The sequence below is a fragment of the Sylvia atricapilla genome, chromosome 2 (assembly GCF_009819655.1).
Source record: "Sylvia atricapilla isolate bSylAtr1 chromosome 2, bSylAtr1.pri, whole genome shotgun sequence".
NCBI lineage: Eukaryota > Metazoa > Chordata > Aves > Passeriformes > Sylviidae > Sylvia > Sylvia atricapilla.
The window spans coordinates 85,818,208-85,839,034 of record NC_089141.1 but is presented as its reverse complement, the minus strand read 5'-3'; the positions used below and the strand labels follow the sequence as shown (position 1 = coordinate 85,839,034).

Sequence of the window (20,827 nt, the reverse complement as noted above, 5' to 3'; positions counted from 1 at the left end):
AACAAGCCTCTAGTCAGTGAAGGCTGTGGAAAATTACACAGTTGTGAACTCCACAGCCAGGAGAATGAGACACTGCTCCTAAGGAGTATTTACTACAACTTTACAAAGAAAAAAGTACCATGAAATGTTAATGGAAATCCTTCCCTTTGATTATGTATTTCCACTACTAGATTTTGCTTTCTCTCCCATCAATACAGCCCAATGAAGAATAAATTCTAGATATACATACCTGTGAGAACGAACTGAAAGGAATTCCATGACAGATGCTATTCTGACAATAAACATGATGTTAGAACCTACGTAACTTCAGAAAATAATTTTTAAAAAGCAAGTAAAATTTTTATTTGCATTCAGATGATGTTCTTCAAGGCTGGAGAGTGAAAACTCCTGCTGCTTCAGGCCATCTTGAAAAGGAAGCAGTATGTCATTTTCTCACAGTGATGTACAGAGAAATTGGATTTGGATCCAGAAATACCAAACTACTCTCAAGCAGTTTGACATAGCCTCATGCCTTTAACTTTTTCTTTCACAAGCAGATGAGATACCATTTCTTGCCATTAGAATTTGCTCATGTTTCAGAACTGCCCACTTTCCACTCTCCAGGATAACCAGCCCAAGCACAGTTCTTAGATTCTCAGTGAATTTCTGTGCATGCTGTTACCACAGCTGAGACATTTAGCAGCTGCCTGTGTTGCTCGGCTCACCAGCCCTGGCACCACGATGACACTGGTGGTTCTTGGCTGACCAAGAACAGGGACACGGCGAAGGCAGGAGATAAAAAGCAGGACTATTTGGAGGCAGGGCTACACAGTTTATTGAACCAGGGGGAACTTCAGCCCAGGGCTCTGTGTCAGGAAAGACCCTGAGAACGTGAGGGGAGCAACTTATAAAGGGGGGTAGGTGTCAGGGATGGGTACAGTGACAAACCAACAACAGAAAAGTAAGGAGTGACTCTTAACATGACATACAGGTGCAACATCAAATCATAACCAAATGGGAGGGGACCCCCTTGATTCTGCCCAATGACTCGATGCCTCTCTTGTAATTTTCTGGACACAGGGAGAGGCCCCAGAGTGACTGACAGGACCAGAGGGTTATGTAACTAATGATTGACACAATGACTATCTCACAAACAACTTGGGGATGAACTAAGGGAGAGGAACAGGATGCGGGGTACAAAGAACAAACCATTTTACATTAAACTTTCTGAAAATAACTCATATAACAAGAACAAGCAAAGTAAAATCCAAAACATGCACCACCACAGAGACACATCATGAGAATATCTGGTTTCCAGAGTAGCAGCGCAGTCTAGAAAGCTTCCCATTCTGTAGAAATATGAATGATTTTCAGTTTCCTAAGCATTACAAGAGACTAAAAAGAAAACATATAACAGATATCACAGAATTGTTCAACAGTCTAAAAATCCATGGATTTCATACCCTTCCATCTGCCGAACACATTTGGTACCAACTGTTCAGCAGAAACACGTTTAGTGTTGTGATGAGTTTTATATATACCTGCTATGTCATGTATTTCCCCAACCCTTTCAAGAAGCAAGAGTAAAGTCTGTTGCTCAGGAGACAAAGCTTGCACAGAGCAAATTCGTTCAGCAATAAGGAAATCAGACAATCATGGAGAGGCAACAAGAACTGGAACAGAATGACTAGGAAAATACTGATGATAGAAATAGACTTTTAATTTATCAAGTGCAGTTTTGGTTTTGAAAAAATAGACTTCACAGCTGTTTCTTCATAAAACACTTATGTGGACCACAGAGACTTTATAGCCTATCACCGTCACCATGTTTACTTATAATATTTCATAGATACACAACAGATTGTGTCACTATTCAAAATCCATAACAGAAATAAAGTTACACAGGTTTTTTTAGGGTGTAATTTATGGAAGGGATGAGCAGTTTCTACTCCTCAAAGAAAACATCTACTTTGTAGTATAAAGTCTATGCAAGAAACATTCCAATGCAGAATTACCTTCTTAGGATTATTTAAATAAGTGCTTCTTAACTTCCCTGTGTTGCAGAACTGTTTGAAGTTAGGGGCAACAAATGCACTTCAGAATAAGGTACCTTTTTCCTGGATGGCATTTGATAGCGCACATTTTTCCAGAATCTTGTGTTTGCTGAATAAGATTTCTCTGAGAAGTCCCCCTTCCATTGAATAGCTCCATGTTTTTGCTTAATGTATCTGATTGATTCTGGCATGCTTGTGTAGTCCTGTATTTCACCCATTTCTATAAGAATCACTTGAATTCCATCACGGATGAGAGCATTATACATAGCTAGTTGTTGCTCAGAGGTGTCTTCTAACAGGCAGCACCTAGATGTCTCTGATCCCAGAATAATCATCAGTCTTCTGCTTTGTTTAAGGGCTTCATCAGCAACACTGACCACAGCTGTAAGTGATGAATAAACAATCAAAGTCTGCATAGAAACTTTACAACTGGTGTAAAATAGTTCTTTATTTTAAAATTGCAAACATATGAAGCTGTGGCTAGCTCAGAGCACTGGTTGCTTTAAGATCTTCACACTGCCAGTCATGATTCATGATTCACTATCCATTGCATGACAAAGCTTATAAAAAAACTTTTCTTCACCCCTCAGGAAAAGATACCATTAAAAAAAAAAAAAAACCTCAGCAGTATTATTAATGCTATTAAGTCCTCATTTTCTCATCACTAAGGAAGCGTAGACCCTCATAACATCAGAACAGAATTTTCAGTAAGAAAAAAAAAAGAAAAAGAAAAAAATTGCATTGAGCAAATTATCCATTAAAACTAAATAAATACATCCTTCTTTTCCAAAAATGTGTGTTTTAATTGCACAGATGAACTTATAGCCTGAGAACAATGTGTCAAAAGGCAACCTGTTAACTCTGCTAATTAAAGCATACCTTCTCCTGGTAAATCATCCCTTCCTAATATGAAAAGGTTATATCCACACTGTTCTTCTAAAACATCTGGGAGCATCCTACAAACAAAGGTTTCCAGACAACACATACTTCTGCCCTCACTGCTTTTTGTGTGCAGGACATATGCATCATAGATTTTCCCATCTAAAACAAACAGAAACATTTCTGTTAAGAAATTAAAACTCAGAAAAAAATCTTTATTGCAAAGTTTCCTTTTTGGACTGTTTGGAAATAGTAATGTGCAGCTGATTTCACCCATCTGACAGAATCACCTCATAGAAGTAAAATTCCCTATGAATCAAAATAAGGATGATCAGCCACAGAATCTGACTTCCTTTCCTATCCTGGGGATGGAGGAGTCACCAAACGAGCTGGATGCAGGACCTGGGACCTGCAGGAAGGAGCTCCCAGCCGCAGAGGTGCCAGGACATTGAGGAAGTACCCTCTCAGGACTTTCTTCACCATCTCTCCTGAAAGAGGCTCAATAGCAGTTATCTCCACTTCTGACTAACCCCACGAGAGGGTGGAAGAATGGCAATTCTTTCTTGCAATAATCCTGGGAGGGATTTTCACAGGTAGAACAAAAGGCCAGAAGGCTTATGAGGTTTTGAGAGTTAAGGCTAGGCTGCATAGCAAGTGGGACTGAAAGAAACAAGCCAAAATCACAGCTAACTCAACAAGTTAAAAACTTCAATTTTTTTCCCCTTTTAATTAGAACTCTATTACAGTATTACAGTATAACTGAATTTTTCACCAGGAATTGAAATTACTTTTACGTTTCCATGGAAAATTTTAGGACAGCCAAGAGTAAACATTAACTACCTTAATGTACATAATCTGTTTAGTTTCAAGCCATGGGGAACTTCAGAGTCTAATTCTGAGAACTGACATGAAATATATCTATGATGTTGTGCTGATTTTAAATTTTTCACAACTGTCCAGTATATTTCCTACAATGCATTAGACTAAAACATATTAGAAGAATCCCAGAACACAGAACTAGCAGCAAATTTTCCCTTTGATATGTCAAGATCATAACTGACAGGATTTAGAAGGAAAGTGATGGTAACAGAGAGAAATTGCAAAATAAAAAAAAAGAAAACAGCAAAATTAATCTCTGACAAATGAGTCTGATTTTCAAAATAAACATTTAATGCAAGTGTTTAAATATCCAGTTTACAGGATGTAGCTCTGCTGACACCTATTGTTCATCATCAGAGTGACCATAAACCTACATGTAAAGAAACTAAAGGAAAGCAAAAAACAACATGGTCATTTTAGAATAACCTATAGTTCTTTTCGCCTGTCTCACTATGATTGCCTTCAATATTACACAGTTTTTATTACTTCAAGCATAATTATATATTTTACTTATCTGACTGAAAAAATCCTGCACAAAATGTCTTTGTGCATATCTGAAAATTCCTTATGGAAGTTCTATGTACATTGTACTAAATAATCCCATTATTTCTCAGAAGTAATGGCAAGTAAAAAAATCAATAGGCTAATTACACTTACATACCTGGTCACACTCACATACCTTCCTTACTTGTAAGGGCACAGACAGAACTACGGTACCAAAGCACCAAATCAATCTTGAAAATCTTGTAGATTATTAAAGTAACAAACGTTAAAATTAACAAAGAGACAAGCCCTCCAGTCAGCCATCTTCGTATGTCAAGAACTGCACAAAAATAGAAGAATTTTTTTTAAATGTTGAATTTGTCCAAATCTGATCTTTCACATAAATTCAATACAAATTTGAATATTACTTTTTCATTCCTATTTACCTTGTTTCTTAAATAATTATAAATACAATGCTAGAGGGATTTCTTCCCTATGCACAGGCACATGCATACTGCAGACTGTAATACATCTGTTTTCTTTCACATGACACACAAAAATTTGGTATCAAAACACCTTCTGGGGAAGTATAGATAATCACAGGCTCAAAAATAATAGTATTTCTTACCTCTGCGTTTTAATATAATATAGGATGCAACTTCCCCAAAGGCATTGGAAGCTTGACAGACAAAAGGCTGTTCATAATCTTCACTGCTCACTTCTGAAATTATTAACTTCACAGAATGCATTGGGCGCCCATCGTAAGAAGTTTCTTCCCTGTCCAAAAAGTGACAAATAGAACCATAAAACCACAGCCCTTTCAGGGATGGCTTCATCTTTAACATCTGCAGCACAACAGTGCTTATTTCCCTCTGCAAATGTCAACCACACTTCACAACAGATGAACAATTACATAATATGAAAGAAACACAGTCAGACCTCTCCTTGTAACGACATTTAGCATATGCATTGGAAAGCATCAAGATACCAAGAGGTTATCTTATATGCAGCTGGGTTTACCAAAGGATTATAAGGTTTCTATAGCTGGAAGTTCAAAAGTGACTTATGAACCTAAATGAACTCTTGTTATGTGCTTCCCAATCCCTGTGAGAGTAGATGGACAATAGATATTTCACAATAGGATATGACATTCAGAGAATGAATGAACTGACATCACTAATGCAAGTGATCACAGATGACCATGTAAGTGCTGGGAAGTAAAAAAACTAACACTGCTTTTGCAATATCAATTCATCACGTGTTGCTGCATTATGGCCAAATTTTTTATGGCACTACAATTCTTTATGACAGTATAACATATTACTTTTGCATAGTGTTTTCTCTTGGTGAGCACCCAAATAAGTCAGAATTTTATTTCTCCCTTTCTTTTATGATGAAAACTTATTTCTTGCAACTATGTTCTTACTTTGCAGACTCATTCTCTTTTCTTCACTGTTTTTTTGGTCCTAGATAGTGCTCCAGAATTTACAAAAATTATCACTTTTTTTTATTCACAGTGCAACCATAAGGGCTGACAAAAATACCTGAAATTTTTATTTCAAAACCTGTAATGTCTAAGAAAATTTCAGACTGCCTCTTGCTCCAATTTCCAGTCAGGTATAATTTCTCTTCTTCTAATTCCATTTAACCTGTTTTACACCATCCCTTTATCTTCCACTTGCCCTTCACATGCTTTACTCAGTCCAAGGACATCTGTCTCCCTTTTCTCTTCTAACACATATTCAGTGCAAATGCCTTCAATAAAGTCTTCCATTAGCTCTTCAGTTGGTCTTGGTTAAATTTCTCTAACTTAATGCTCTTAAACCTAGAGATCTCAATTTTTCCTGTATAGCACAGATTTGCCCTCTTGCAATCTTTCAGAGACAGATGTGGAACAGAGAAGAAAGAGACAGTCTGAAGACCACGCACCTGAACATGCCTGTCTGACCAAAAGAGGTCTCTGCCAGGCCAGAGCTTGCTCAAAAGAAACTGTATTACAATTACGGGACTGTAACAAAACACATTTTCCCAACATTGGAAATTCAGACTGATAGTTATCATGAGCAAGAAACACACAATCACATGTGAAGCCCATGTGCCTACTATATTTAAAGCCTCTATTTCAAAGCAAGAAGTCAGTTGGAGAAGGCAAGCATTAGAGTTTTTAAGAAGAATGCTATTTAAAGCAAGGGGAAAATGTTGCTAAATATTTTCATGTCAAAGGGAGAAAGTTCTACTTTGGTTGCCAACACAGAATTTTCTATTCTGAAAATATACTTACTCATAGGAACTTGTAAAAATTCTGTTCATATAATATACATCATTATGCACATCTTTGCCTGTCCAGTACACCTCAAAATCACCAGCACCTGTTGTATTGCAATCCACAGTAACCTCTGAGCCTATAAAATTGTGTTACAAAGTAGAGTTAATTTCCATAACCTAATTAAAGTCTACACAATCCTGTTCACAGATTCACACACGTACACCAGCTACGGATGGTATTAAACTCTTTCAGAAAAGTTACTCTAACAGAGGGTCTATATTTTCAGCGATCTGCAGGTCCAGAAGGAGAATGGTAGGATGGAAGAAGCTGAATCCAGGAGGAATATGCTCCCCTTGGGGCATCACTTTGCCTGCAGATTTGAGATGAACCTGTTCTTAGAATCACTTCCAGAGTGATGGAAAGTGAAAGGTGTGACAGATAATCACTTGAGTTCCTACAATTTTCCTTGCATTTGAGAAAGTTCTTTAGGACTTTGCAAGCAACATGCCTCTTTTCTTTCCCTCTCACCCCTCATTCCTCCTTTGGGAGATCAACAGAGAGAAAGTGACCTGGTCACTGAATGAGTTTCTGAATGAGGAAAGTACAGGACACTTCTTGAGAATACATGTTAACTGGGATACAAATTCTTATCTTCTCTAGAGAAAACTACTTACCGAGTTCCACTTCAATGGAGTTGTTTCTTGGGTAAGTTATTTCTGGAGGTTTGTTTGGTGGGGTCACTAACCAAAAAAAGAAAGTGCTTTTCAGAAAACTAGGGGCAGTTGCAGTCTGTTTTATGCTGTATAATGCAAGTACAACCTAAAAACACCCCTCGTACTAGAGACAAGGTTGTCAGCCATTTCATACCAAAATATCACTCAACACTGGAAGTACTATATCTCAGGTAGTCATTACTGCACATTTTAAAAAAACAGTACTCCTAAGCATGTCCATCCACAAATTTGGTCCTCCTCCTTTAGTCTTGAGAAATTTGCAACAAAAAGTTGGAGTTATTATGAACACAAACACAGAGAAATTATTTACTTACCTCCTACAATCAGCCTGACATCTCGTGAAATGTTATATTGTTTCCCATTGTAGGTATATGTTGTTTCACATGTATAGTTCCCTCCATCCTGTACGGTCACATTGAAAACTATAAGGTCACTGTTTGAAAGGGCAAACCTTTTTCCTTCCAGCAGTTGGCAGTCCTAAAAGTGTAAAGAACTCTATTAATTCCTATCTCTATATATTTCTGTGGTTTGCCTCTCTTTCATACAATCTGAAGTTTCAATGGACCACAGCAGAAGGATGGACACCCTTGCAGAGGCTGAGGAAGAGTGAGGCCAGTGGAATACAGAGAAATGCACGCTTCACTTCAGCTGAGATTTTAATTTAAAGATACCTCAGTTCATCCCCTTTGGAAAACAATTTTCAATATCACAGAAAATGTGGGTTGTCAGTATTTGCAAAAGCATTCATCAGTGAAGCATCACCCAATAATTAGACTTTATTTTTTAAGAAGCCTCAATACTACTGGTACCACATGGACTGCACGAGCTTGAGGCAGGAATCTGGCAGAAGGCACTACATTCTTGTGACAGAAAAAGCCTTCAAGAGAGCATGAACAGCATGTAATACGATAATGGAATAGAACAGTATTGAGCACCTAATGCATAAGCCTTAGTAAATCTGTTCCCACAGAAGGCTATGTTTCCCTGGCAGGTGAACAGATGACATCTAGTGGGTACGTGGGTCAGCATCACTCCTGCACCTCAGCTGAAATCTGTCCTGATAATCGAGAACACCTTTGAAAGACAGAAAGTCTTAATCCTCTTCCAATTTGTTTTAAAAGCATTTTTCTCCAATTGACAGTAAATCTTTAGTTCTACTGCTCCAATTCTCAAAGACCACTTATTTTTATTATAAATAATGGACAGCTATAAGACAGAACAAAACACTATGTTCTCACCTTATACCAATGAACAGGCTGAATATTCTTCTCTTTCCTGAAATAATCCAAGTGGGGACACACGACCTTTGCAGAAGATGATGTGGATATCCTCTCCACTACAGCAAATTTTTCATTTAAGCACAAACCATCGATCCTCTCAAATACGGTTACTTTTGTAGACATTTTCTTGCCACTTGTCAAATTCCTGCAATTTTTAGAACACAAATAAATTAACCTATTTAGCATATTGTACATACAAAAATGTATGGCATTCTTTTTGGAGAAAAAGGAGAAGGAAAAATGTTTACAGTTTCTTCAATAGATTTACTTTTGCCTACAAGGAAAAAAACCCTGAAACTAGACTTAATTTCCCCAAACAAAAGTTAGTTTTTGTAGCTGCATTCCCTCTTCTTCATTAGTATTTCGCTTACCCTCAAAAATTTACTTGCTTTCGAAAAGCTACTCACTTTGCATTTCTGTAAAAATATAATCTTTTTTTAACTTTCACCTTATGACACATTCATAATCTCCAGAATCTTCTAACATTGCAGGAAGAAACCAAATTAAATTCTTCTGCTGATGAACTCTAGACAATTTGTCTCTAGGCACAGCTGTCTGGTTACCAACTTTATACCACGTTAAGTTGTACTCTCCACTTTTCCAGCTCTTTTCCAGTGAACATTTAATAGCAAGAGGCTGCCCATCAGGCACAAGACTTTGCCCCAACATCACATCATAGGCTTCGCATTTCTCTAAAGAAAAGAGATAAACATTAAAGAAAAATTCAAACACTCTACAAGAATATACTGTACTCATTTCCTGATTATATTTACAAAGTTTATTGGAGTTTTCACATCCATTCTCAAGTCAAAGTAGTAAAAAAACAATTTTAATCCCTTATCTTTACAGTTGAGAGTACTAGTCAATAGTTTACAGATATAGTTATGCCACTAAAATGAAATGCTGTTTTTTGAATTAAACATTTACACTCAGTAGAATGTCTTTGTTTTCAGGGACTTGTTATTTGCATGCTTTATTTCAGAAGCAAATTACTAAAGTACTTGTGTTCCTCCAGTCTGTTTCATGGGCGTGTACACAAACACACACATGCTCACAAATTTCACATTTTTTTGTCTTTATTTTTAACTTCTCTTAACTGTAGTCAAAGTAATCCTTCAAGACAGACTACGCTTTTGATACCTAATATCCTAAGAGGACACTGAAGTTAAAGTTTGTACATCTGTGTTGTAGAAATACTAAGTTTGCTATGGGAATTTCCACTCTGCCTTCATTTTATGAAGAGAGTAATCATTACAATCACCAATGAGAATTTACTCATTTTCTTTACTTCTGACACAAACTCACGCAGGAAAAGAGCAACACCAAGAGTTTGATTTGGGCTTTTTTTTTTTTTTTTAATTGTAATATGACAAAAAAGGCACAAACTCTGGATACCATACTCACATTCCCAAGTCAGTAATATATTTATTGAAACTTCCTTGCTTTTTTATTATATAAGAAATGCCACAGAGAGTCATGCAAGTGTCTGTTTAGCCCAAAATCCTGTCTCTGATAACAATCAGAGCCAAATGTGCAGAAGAGAGGAGGACACAACAAATACAATACTGCTCTGATTTCAGTCCCTCTCTTTCTTCTGACATTCTGCATGAAAAAACATTCACTAGCTTTTATAAATTCTCTGAGTATCATGCATTTCTTTTTATGAGAAATTATAAACTTCCTCTCATCTGCCTATTCTATGGTATTTATATTTTTATAGACCTTCATCCCATCTTGCTTCTGTCTCTTTACCTCAGAGTCCTCCTTCATTTAGAGACTTCTCATATGGAAGCCATCCCATATCAGACAACATTGTCACTGATCTCTCTACCTCTTCTGATACCATCTTTCTGAAATGGAATGACCAGAACTGCAGAGTTCAACTGGCACACATTCACTGTGGGATTAAAGAGTAGCATAATAAGGCTTTCTGGTTTCTGCTCTGCTGCTTTCCAAAAATTCTGGCTTTCTGCTCACCACTAATGACAGAGTTAATGATTCCAGAGAGCATCCAGAGATACAAAAGCAGCATTTTCTCAAGTGGCTATTATTAATGCTCACATCACACATTGAATTACTCAGGTATCTGTGCCCCATAATAACTGTGATGATTATGAAGAAGTGCTGTGGCCACAGGAATTGACAAGCTTTTTCTGCCACTTAATGCTAATATTCTGAAACAGTCTAAGGGACACCAGCACATCCTAAAGACCATTCATTGGCAAAGCAGATCTGCAGAGAACTGCAGAGAAAGCAGAATCTGCAGAGAATTGGGGTCCTGGTAGACCACAAACTGATCACGAGCCACCAATGCTCCCTCATGGCAAAAGAAGGCAAACAGTGTCCTGGGATGTCCTGGGATGCATTAGGACATGCCAGATTTGAATTTACTGGAAAGAGTCCAGCACATAACCACAAACATGATTAAGGTAGTGGAGCACCTTTCACTTGAGTAGAGGATGAAAGAGCAGGAACTGCTCGGCTTAGAGAAGAGAAGATCTGAGGAGCGTGTGAGTGGATCTTATCAATGTGTGTAAATACCTGATGGGAGGAAAAGAAGAACAAAGAAACAGACTTTTGACAGCATTGCCCACTGACAGGACAAGAGGCAATGAGCACAAATTGAAACATAAAACATTCTATCTGAACACAAAAAAATACTTTTTTTTTTTTTAATTGTAAGGGTGATCAAACAGTGGAACAAGACGTCCAAAGATGTTGTGGAGTTTCCATTTGCAGAGATTTTCAAAATCTTGACCCTGTAAGGTTAGATGTCAAGAGCTCCTTTCAAATCTAAATAATTCTGTTATAAGTTAGAACATAAAATACCATATATTATGTTTTGTAGTTTCCTGCTCTTGGGACTATTTAGAAGAACTCATTGGCATGCATATAAATTTCACTATTAATGTCATCTTTCACAGAAAGCCAGTATTACTTGAAAAAAAGTATTTTTTTCAAAACTTTCCATAGCCAACAAGACTTACTTGCAATAATTAAAGACAGAAATGCTGTTGCAATGTTACATGAGAACAGTGTTTTTGCTGTCATGTTTCCCTGCCAAAATGGAAAGAAAACTTTCATTTAGTGCTTTCAAATATGAACTTCCGTAATTTAGATTAAACATTTGCATTACACAATTAATACAGGAATTACACAGTTTCAAGAGGACACATGAAGTACAGGAATTGTCTTTGACTCGTTTTGAGCCTGTTACCTGCTTGTTTTACCTGACAGCACCTAACTGTTATACTAGAAGAAAAAACGAGTGAACATCTCCTACTTCAGATTGACAAGCACTTGATTTTTTTACATCCTTCCCACTTCTTGTTTTCCTAAGCTACAATCACAAGTTCTCTAACTCCCCCTTAGATGGAATCTGATTTCATCATTCTGACTTTTTTTGTCACCCACTTCTGTACTGCATCCAGTTATGCTATAACCTGTCTGAGATGGGGAGGACAGGACAGGACTTGCATACAGTCTTCAAAATATAAATGCACTATGGACTTATAAACAAAGACAATTTTTTTTCTGGATTTTTTTCCCTAATGATTTTTAACTATATCTTTGTTCTTTGAGTACTACTGAGTATTGATCTGATATTTCTATGGGCCTATGTAGTAAAATTTAAGATCTCATCATTGGGTGCTAAGAAGCAAGCAAACTCAGTTAGCTGTTGAGCACATGATGTTAGGATTTTGGTCATATATTTTCATTTTAAATTTTCTTTATATTTCTCTACAACAATTTTTTTCTGCTATTATTACCCAATCATCTACTACTGTGACATCTTTGTGCCATCCTTTGCATTTTACGCCTCCATGTTCTAGCCTGAATAGGTTAGTATTGTTTGCAAATTCTGCCACTGAAACAGATTCTCTCTGTTTAGATCAGCAAAATACATGCTGATTAGAAGAGTTGTTTGGAACTCTGGCAGTGGTGTTTCTTCACCTAAACCTTCACCTTCAGGCATTTATCTTTTGCATGCTTATGTATATATTTGAGAATGATTGTCAGGACTCTCTAGTAGTCCTATGCTTAACATGTTTGAAGAAGGATTTCTTAGTTGCATGCTTCTGGCAAGCTGTTCCCCAAGTTAACCTGCTCTACTGTTTCAGGTTTTTTCTGTTCAGCCTACCACAGCGTTTTACAGCAAGTATGGGCAGGAGAACCTCATCCTGTTGTGACAAACATTGAGCTGATCACCATTTTCTACAAGAGTCAAAGATGACTCTTCCGGCTGCTGTGTCTTACTTCACCAGACTGACTCAGAAGTGTGCCATTTATTGAGTCATTCACACTGCTTCTTGTAGTGCCTGTTTCCCTTCTTCTCCTTCTCTTTCCTCCTCCCTCCTTGCAAATTTCCACTCAGATTACCAGGCAGGTATTTTCTTGCCTGGCTCTAAGATGGGATGAGTCCCTGAAAGAATCCTGACCATAGAAATACCCAAAACATTAAAATCTCAGGAGGGAGGTTATATGTGTTGGTACAAAAGCTACAACTTTTTCCATTATTCCTGATGCACAGTAACTCTAAAAAATCTGTAATTTTTAATTTTTAAAAAAGAGGAAAATATTGTAACAAATATAATTTAAAGATAAAGTAGGATTGAATAGACTCTACTTATGAGCAGGTATTTTCTTTATGACTTCTCTGAATCACTGTTTTCTCACAAACTCTGTTCTCTTACAACATTACCTTGCTCTAGTGTCCTGTCTCACAAGAGCTCTCTCAAGGAGTTTTTTGCCTCACCAGTAGATTCAGCAGATGCAGAAGCAGTATTTTAGCACATCCTGAAAGAAAGTCTTCCAGGATTCTGCTTTTACTATAATTTCAATGTTCTTTGTACCTATTTAAATTTATAATTTGCCCTTTTGTCAACATAGAAGACTTGCAAACATATATACAGACTCATGTGAAACCATACACACTACTTTGAGGAGACTCCCTCATCTCAATTTTCACGATGAAGAATTTCTATTTCTATGGAAGGTAGATATGATAGCAAAATTAGGCTCTTCTCTGCGCATGCATACACATAATTAAGGATGAAAATGACATACATACGACTTCAGAATCAATTGCAAATGTATTTCCTACCACATTCTGCCATGATACACAGCCAAATTTTTCCCTTTTCGCAGCCATTCTGTCCACATCTTGAGCACTCAATCGACCTGTGGAGCTTTATCATTCACAGCAGACTTCAGCTCTAGTTATCTTTGCCCAGATTTTCCAAAGGAGAAAAAAAAAATTCAGGTATGCAAAGCTGTGTCCACAAAATTTCACCCTGAAAGAAAATACTTTTATCAATTGCATTTTAAAAAAAAATATTACAACCAACTCCCCACCCACAAAAAAAAAATAAAAAAAAACCATCAACGGTCTGAAAGAGGTCTTCAATTATACATGCACCTGAATTACAACTACAGCATTGATGATGGCATGTAGAAATAATTTTCATTAAAATTTCTCATTAAATTGGCATAACAACCTTTTCATCTGCTTTTAAGTTCTTTCGAAGTTGATCTACTCAAAAAAAGTCGCCTCCTCAAAACTTCAAAGGATCAGAGGTTTCACTGATTTTGGCAAACTTGTGGCACATTTATTTGAATCTCTTATTCAAGAGCACAAACTGATTCAAACACACAACAGTCCTCAGAACAGAGAGAACTGACAGAAAGTCAGAGTATCACACTATTGCTGATATGTAAGCCTAGAAACATTTAAAATCATAAAAAAATGTGTGTGTATATATATATATATATATATATATATATATATATATATATATATATATATATATATATATATATATATATATATTAAATGCTCCTGTTAACTGCAAGGTACACCGTGCCTCTTTTAGAGAGATTAATCAAGTGTCTCACTTTTGATCATGAAAAAAATGATGACAGCAAACACATGTATTCCTTCACTGGACATACCTAGTCAGTGTGGGAGAGCTGAGTTAACTCCGTCAGGATGTAGAGATAGCACTGGGACTGTGGCATATCGTGTTTCGCTGAAACGCTGGCATCCCTCAGCGGGTACGGCAGGAAATGATTTTCCAATACTTAATTTAAATTGCGACGTATTCCTAGGAGCATGCCCTCGGAAGGGGCTGTGGCTCCCGGGCGGCGCGGGGAGACCTTCCTGGCTCAGTGCCGAGCGGCAGCTGCGGAGAACAGGCGCTCGCTCAGGAGCTGAGCCACGGTCAGGGCTGCCCCTTTACAAGAGGTCTCACCTGGACTTCTCCTGAACTGTCCCCAGCCCCCAGTCTCCTCAGCAGACACTGCCTCGGTCCGAGACACCTCCCAGCCCCAAAAGCGAGGCGTCGGAGCAAAGTGTGACCATCGAGCAGCAGCTGTAGGGATCTCCCGCTCGGGTTATCCCGGCCTGGCTCAGGCCGTCGGCCCTGTTACGGGAGCCGCGGAGAGCAGCGCTCCCGCCGCACCTGGGGAATCCCCTACCTGCTCCTCGGGGCGGAGGAGCCCCGCTGCCGCCTCCCAGAGAGCCTCGGCAGCCGCTGCCCCGGCACGGGCGGCTCCTCCCCGCGACGCCTCACCTTCCCCCGCCCGCAAACCTGGCTGTCCCCGGGCCGGCGGCGGGGCCCCGGGCCAGGGCAGAGCCGCTCCGCGTCCCCTCCCCGCCCCGGCGCAGGTAAGCGCTGCCGGTTAAACCCAGACAGCGAAAAGCAGAGAGTTTGAGCAGCCATCCCAGCCCCTCGCTGCTGCGGGCTGGGCTCACCCTCCGCCCCAGGAAATCCTGCAATTAAAGATTGCGAGATCTGAGGTGACTAACTTTTGTTTGTTTGTTTTCAGAGTACGAACAGCTGCAAACCTCCCTTGAAGAGTCCGTGTCACTGGATGAGAAAGAGCCCTTCAAGACTCCGTGCAGGAGCATCTCGGGGACATCAGCTGATTAATTTGCTTATTCACTAGGCTGTTTTGGCTGCTTGGTCTGACTTGCTCAGACCATCACTGAGATATCTGGAAGCTTGAACATACAGGTTAGTCTCATTTAGTCTCTAAGTTTTTATCTACAAACTTAACAGCTACTAAGTAGTCCACATATTTTACAGAGATTACTTAACTGACTTGTGGCTGTTCTGGGAACTGTATGTTCTCTAGGTTCTGGTGATTCTTAGTGCTCTGTTTCACACCACAGCTAGAGCCAACATTTTTCAATGCTCAAGTTCCTCAGAGTATTTTGTTAAACACCGAACCCAATGTAGGCAATTTTAATGCTGCACTGCCACTTATTTGTTGACTAACTACTAGATATTAAGGCAGTGGACAGTTTTTTCTTGTGTTCCTCAGAAAGCCGTCAGCAATCATTGACTATCAAGGTAGATATTCTCATTATTGTTAAAAATGCATCATAACATTTGCTAAGCAAATTACAAGTATTCTGCAAAAACTCTGGAGAATAATCCAGACGTGTCCTGTGCCTTCCACCCCTTTTCATCCTGCTTCTGGCACTTTTTATTTCATGTTCTTGTATTATTATATTTACCACATGTAAACATGTTCAAATATCCTGCCCTCTAGCTGCAGATAAATTAAAGATTATGCCCTGCTGTGCCTGCCTAAACTGTCTTGCATCAATACAGGGTACGTACTGCTAGCTGGAGGCATATTGTAACACTTCCAGACCCAAAGCTATTGGGAGGTAAACAGAAAACTAATTCATTCCTGACTTGGCAGACACAGCAGGATTTTTGTAGTCAGCTTGTCTGTCTTTGATCACGACTTCTATCCATATTTGATTTTGGAAATGTTTCTCATTAACTCCTTGTATTAGGTCACACAATAAAGGTTATGCACGATTTTTAGTTTCTGTACTATTTTGCACCACCAAAAATCATCTGTGACTGGAATATGATTCATTCTTACTGCTCTAGAAGCACTGATTTAAAAAAATAATAACTTCATAAGAATTCTTTTTGAGATACGCATGCTAGGGGTTCTGCTGTATGCAGTTGTGATGGGGATTTTTGTCCTATGGTCATTGTAATACTACTAATAGGGGAAAAGTGTTTCTGGTAAATGAACAGGTAAAATCAAAACTATTCAATCATTGAACTATTCACTGAATGTGGGGCAGAATTCAGAGAAAAAAAAAAAAAGTGTAGTAAAGCTGAAATGGTTTGATTTCATGAAATAGCAAAAATACACAGACCATGACAGCCATAAGACAAAAACTGCAGGGAAGAGCAGAGGTGTGGGCTGTCTGAGGAAGGTGGACATTGACAATAGTCTCCATGAACATTTGGTATCGTCACCAGGGACACTTCAAAGCTGACCAAGAATCAGCAAATCCACCAGTGAAGTTGGTGCTAAGCAAAATGTTACCCAAACATCCTCCAGATCAGATATGTACAGAGGAATTTACTTTTTTTTTTTTTTTTTTTATAATCTATGAAAATATTCAGATGTATTTTGCCTCATAAAGCTCTAAGGTAGAATAAGCAGTCATCATTAGCATAAGGAGGGGATCTATCCATTCATCCGTTCAAAGCCGTCTTTGAAAATGGATTGTAGTAGAGTGATGACCATGGTATACCTTTCTGCAGCTGAGGAGAAGTTCACATAAGGTTACTTCTTTGCAAATTAATAGACTGGACTTGAGGATAGCATTTGGTGTATTTTCCCAAAGCGTGTATGCTAAATCATTGAGAAGTCTTTTCTTTATCAGGTGGTGGTATCTGCTTTCTTTATTTGATAAACATTATGTAGACAATGAAGGGAGCACAGTGCCTGTGATAAATAATTCAATCCTTTTGAGTTAGAAGAAAATCAGAGTGAGAGCATTCTCTCAGAGAGGGATGGGATGGAAGTTGCCTGAGATGTCATCCAGTAGTAGTTTTGTTCCAGCTTTCAAGATCACTTGTCTTTCTCAATTTACAGTATCGACAACTTTCCCTTTTCACATATATCATCTCCTTGGGGCGTGTGGCTACATTAGCTTTTTTGTTTGGATCAAGAGAGCACTTGTGTCACAAAACAATCCTGGAGCAAATCAAACAGATTCCTTTCAGACGAGGCAAAACTTGAAGATAAACTCTAACTAGCTGGGCAACCTATCAACAGTGCCTGACAGCAGTTAGTCTAAAATTGTGTCTTTTCAAACACACCTTGTGTGGTCATGAGATCCTCCACACCAACTGACTTGAACAGCAAAAATCAGGGCAATACTTGCCCTGATTTTTTTAGGACAAGTGCCAATGACAAGCAAACTTAGTTGTTAGGGCTTTTTAAGGCAATTACAGAATCCAGTACTCTCATGCTTTACCTTCTGCATGAGAAGAGACTATAGTCATACCATGTCTCTAAGACAACCCCAAGTATATTTAGGGCAAAACTGTGGTTTATAGCAACCATCATATTATTTGGGTTTGGCTGCCATATGTATTCATCATATATGTTTCTCATCTGAAACTGAGCAGGGCAAATCAAAACTTAACAGGAGTTTAAAGCACTTAATGTAATCTTTTACACTGTTTCTACTTTAAGCTTTGTTTCACAAGGTAAGTTGGATGAAGACATTAGGATCATTGTATGTGCAAATCTTTTAAAGCTACAAGAATAAAAAAAAATCTCAAGAATGTAATTGCAGGTAATTATTTAGATACAGTTAAAGTTGCATAAAATGTGTGTAATACATGACTTGAGAACAGAAAAATCTCTTGAGGAACAAATATTCAAGAACACCATAATCTGCAGGGTATGCAAAATTTTTGATTTAGAGAGGCTAAGCTAGGGCAGGAAAATTGGAAATTTAAAATATAACAGTAATGTTGCAGTGTTTGGTTGCATCACATTAGTCTGTTGGTTTGTTTCAATATCCTTATTGCCTCCATTGTGGTAAGCAGTTGTCATGGTGAGCAGAGAAAGTTGGACTCCATTGCAAAGCCAGAGTTGCAGGGCTGACTGACTGGGAAGCCACCTAGCAAAAGATGGCAGCAGATGCATGAAAAGGGAGAAGCCAAAGTGTGGCAGTAATTACTGCCATGGAGGGAACATGCCAAAGGATTAGCCGTGGCCTTCATATCAATGTTTTCATTAGTTCTAGCAGCACAAAAAAGTGGAAGTTTTCCTATGTAATTACTAATGGCTTAATAGTTAGAAAAGAAGTATGTGACCCTGCACCTTGGCTCATACTGATTTTTACCCATTTATTCCTCCTCCACTTAGAAATTACAACAATATTTTTTTTTCTTCAATTTTAAACACAAAAATAACCATTTGCCCTCCAGAATCACAGACTAAGAATTGTGGTCAAGATTCCTATGATTCACCAGTATATTATATCTTTTAACTAAAAAAAAATAGAAAATGCTGCCTTGAATCAGGTGAACTGTTTCCAGTAGAGTTAGAAAAGTACCAAAGGCACCTGCAATGCACTGATACAAGTATTCATTTTAGAGTCCAGTGAGAAAGGTGCTCAGAATCCATGGGATATTGATTATAATTTGGGTTATTGGAGATAATCCGAGAAGGTAAAAGGAGATGGCTCAGATAATCTTACATCTCTTCCAATGCTGGGAACCCAGAGCTGTGCAGCCTCAGACAGACCTCTCATGAGCGCATGGCACATCATGCAAATCCCATCTGTGGGGACATTTGCCAGCACTGAAGCCTTTAGGGTGTTCTTACAAGTAGAAAACTCTATTCATCATCTTTACCCTCATGAAAAAGGATGGTGCATGAAAACAGGCTGTTTTACTTCAAGTGAAGCCAAGACAGCAGGTGAAACCATTGTCAGTTGCCAAGTGTGAGCTGCCTGAAGCTCCCACACACAGGTGAGCTGGCTTCACTTGTACCTGCAGCACGGAGTACATCCAGCACAGCTCAGGCCTGCACCCACTTGCATCAGCTCTTATATGGATCAGTAACTTCTGCATACCCACACATGCCTGATAACACTCTTCAGAGTACTGGCTCACCTTCAGATGTAATGTTGGGCTCTTTCCTGTTAATATGTTCACAATTCCAACAGACTTCACTGAACTATGGGTTTACTAAGGGGAAATAAAACATCTTTCAGGAAAGTTTTAAGTTAATTTGGCTTATCTAGGTTAAACTGAAGACAGATTAAAACTTCTGCCTATAAACAATACATCCTGTATATACCAATGAGCAACTCCTTTGTTAGGACAAAACATGGTAACTTGCAGAGAGAACAACATAACTGGATACCTGAGATAGGAATGAGCTAGGAAAGGGCAACCCCTTCATATCCCGTTTCCCAAGCCCAGGCCCTCTAGGTGCTATATAAACACATTTCATAGGTATCTACAGCCAATTTTTTGGTCACAGACAAGGGAAAAAAATGCATTTATAATCAAATACACGTGACACTCACTGTCATGAAATTGTACCTAGGACGTTTGAGATAAAATCCACTAAAAACTGGACGGCAGCATTTGAGCTTACAGTTTAGATGGTAAAAAGATTACATGGAAATTACAAAAACAAAAATTCTCCATGAGGCTGTCTCCTGCAAGTCTTCACAATTACTTTGTTAAAATGTTCTTAGCAGCCCTGGGATTGCATACTGCACTTCATCTGTGCAATTACACAAGAGTAGCCCCTTTCTGCAGGCAGAGGACAGGGTTCAGTGCCATGTTGTAACAGACAAAAATGATGGTGCAAGGAGTCCTACAACCAACTAACCACAAGAAGTTTGAGCTAAATGAGAAGCGGGAAAGAAAGGAAGACATAATGAAAGTATTGCATCAATCACCACAACTTTCAAGAAAATGCAAAACAGAGCAACCAGTGTAGGTGGCCCAGGACTGCCCTCTAGGGACCCACAATCACTCATAGCAAGATCCCCTCTCAATCTAAGAAACCCTTTGTATTTAGGCAGATTAAATTTCTAAACGCAATAACAATTAATTATTAAAACACAGACAATACAAATAACTTAATTCAAAATCTATAACACTCCTTCAGGAATACAGAAAGTAATTTTGCTGGTAAAAATAGCAATCCTTTTCACATTAAAACATCTCTGAAAACCTCTTTTATTTTTCCACTTTGCATATCATAGCTAACTGCTAGTTTTGCCCACAATGTGCTGAGAAGCCTGCTACAAGCCCTGCAGAGCTGGAGCAGTCCATCGAGACAAGGTGTGAGAAAGTTACTGGGGCTTAGTGATGCTCTTCAGATGCACTGAGCTACCTTCACTGTTAGAGCCATTCCAGCCAAGAGAACTACCACTTTATCACCTACACTTGTATGTTTATATATTAAAAAAAT

At 38.5% G+C, this 20,827-nt stretch overlaps 1 protein-coding gene across 2 annotated transcripts; it reads right to left on the bottom strand.

The window, feature by feature from the left end:
• Window positions 1–1,196: 1,196 nt before the first annotated feature.
• Window positions 1,197–14,024, bottom strand: LOC136357961 (interleukin-1 receptor type 1-like). 2 transcript variants are annotated; one of them, XM_066313687.1, is made up of 11 exons: window positions 13,659–14,024; window positions 11,542–11,611; window positions 9,003–9,246; window positions 8,513–8,699; window positions 7,589–7,751; window positions 7,215–7,280; window positions 6,556–6,676; window positions 4,903–5,051; window positions 4,471–4,614; window positions 2,913–3,074; window positions 1,197–2,415 (listed from the first exon to the last, which is right to left on the bottom strand). In XM_066313687.1, exons 1-11 carry the CDS (start codon window positions 13,704–13,706, stop codon window positions 2,024–2,026), a joined length of 1,746 nt encoding a protein of 581 aa, XP_066169784.1. In that variant the 5' UTR covers window positions 13,707–14,024; the 3' UTR covers window positions 1,197–2,023. The 2 variants fall into 2 exon arrangements, with proteins under 2 accessions (XP_066169784.1, XP_066169785.1); XM_066313688.1 differs by lacking the exon at window positions 11,542–11,611 and having other exon boundaries at window positions 13,659–14,023.
• Between the last annotated feature and the right edge of the window lie 6,803 nt (window positions 14,025–20,827).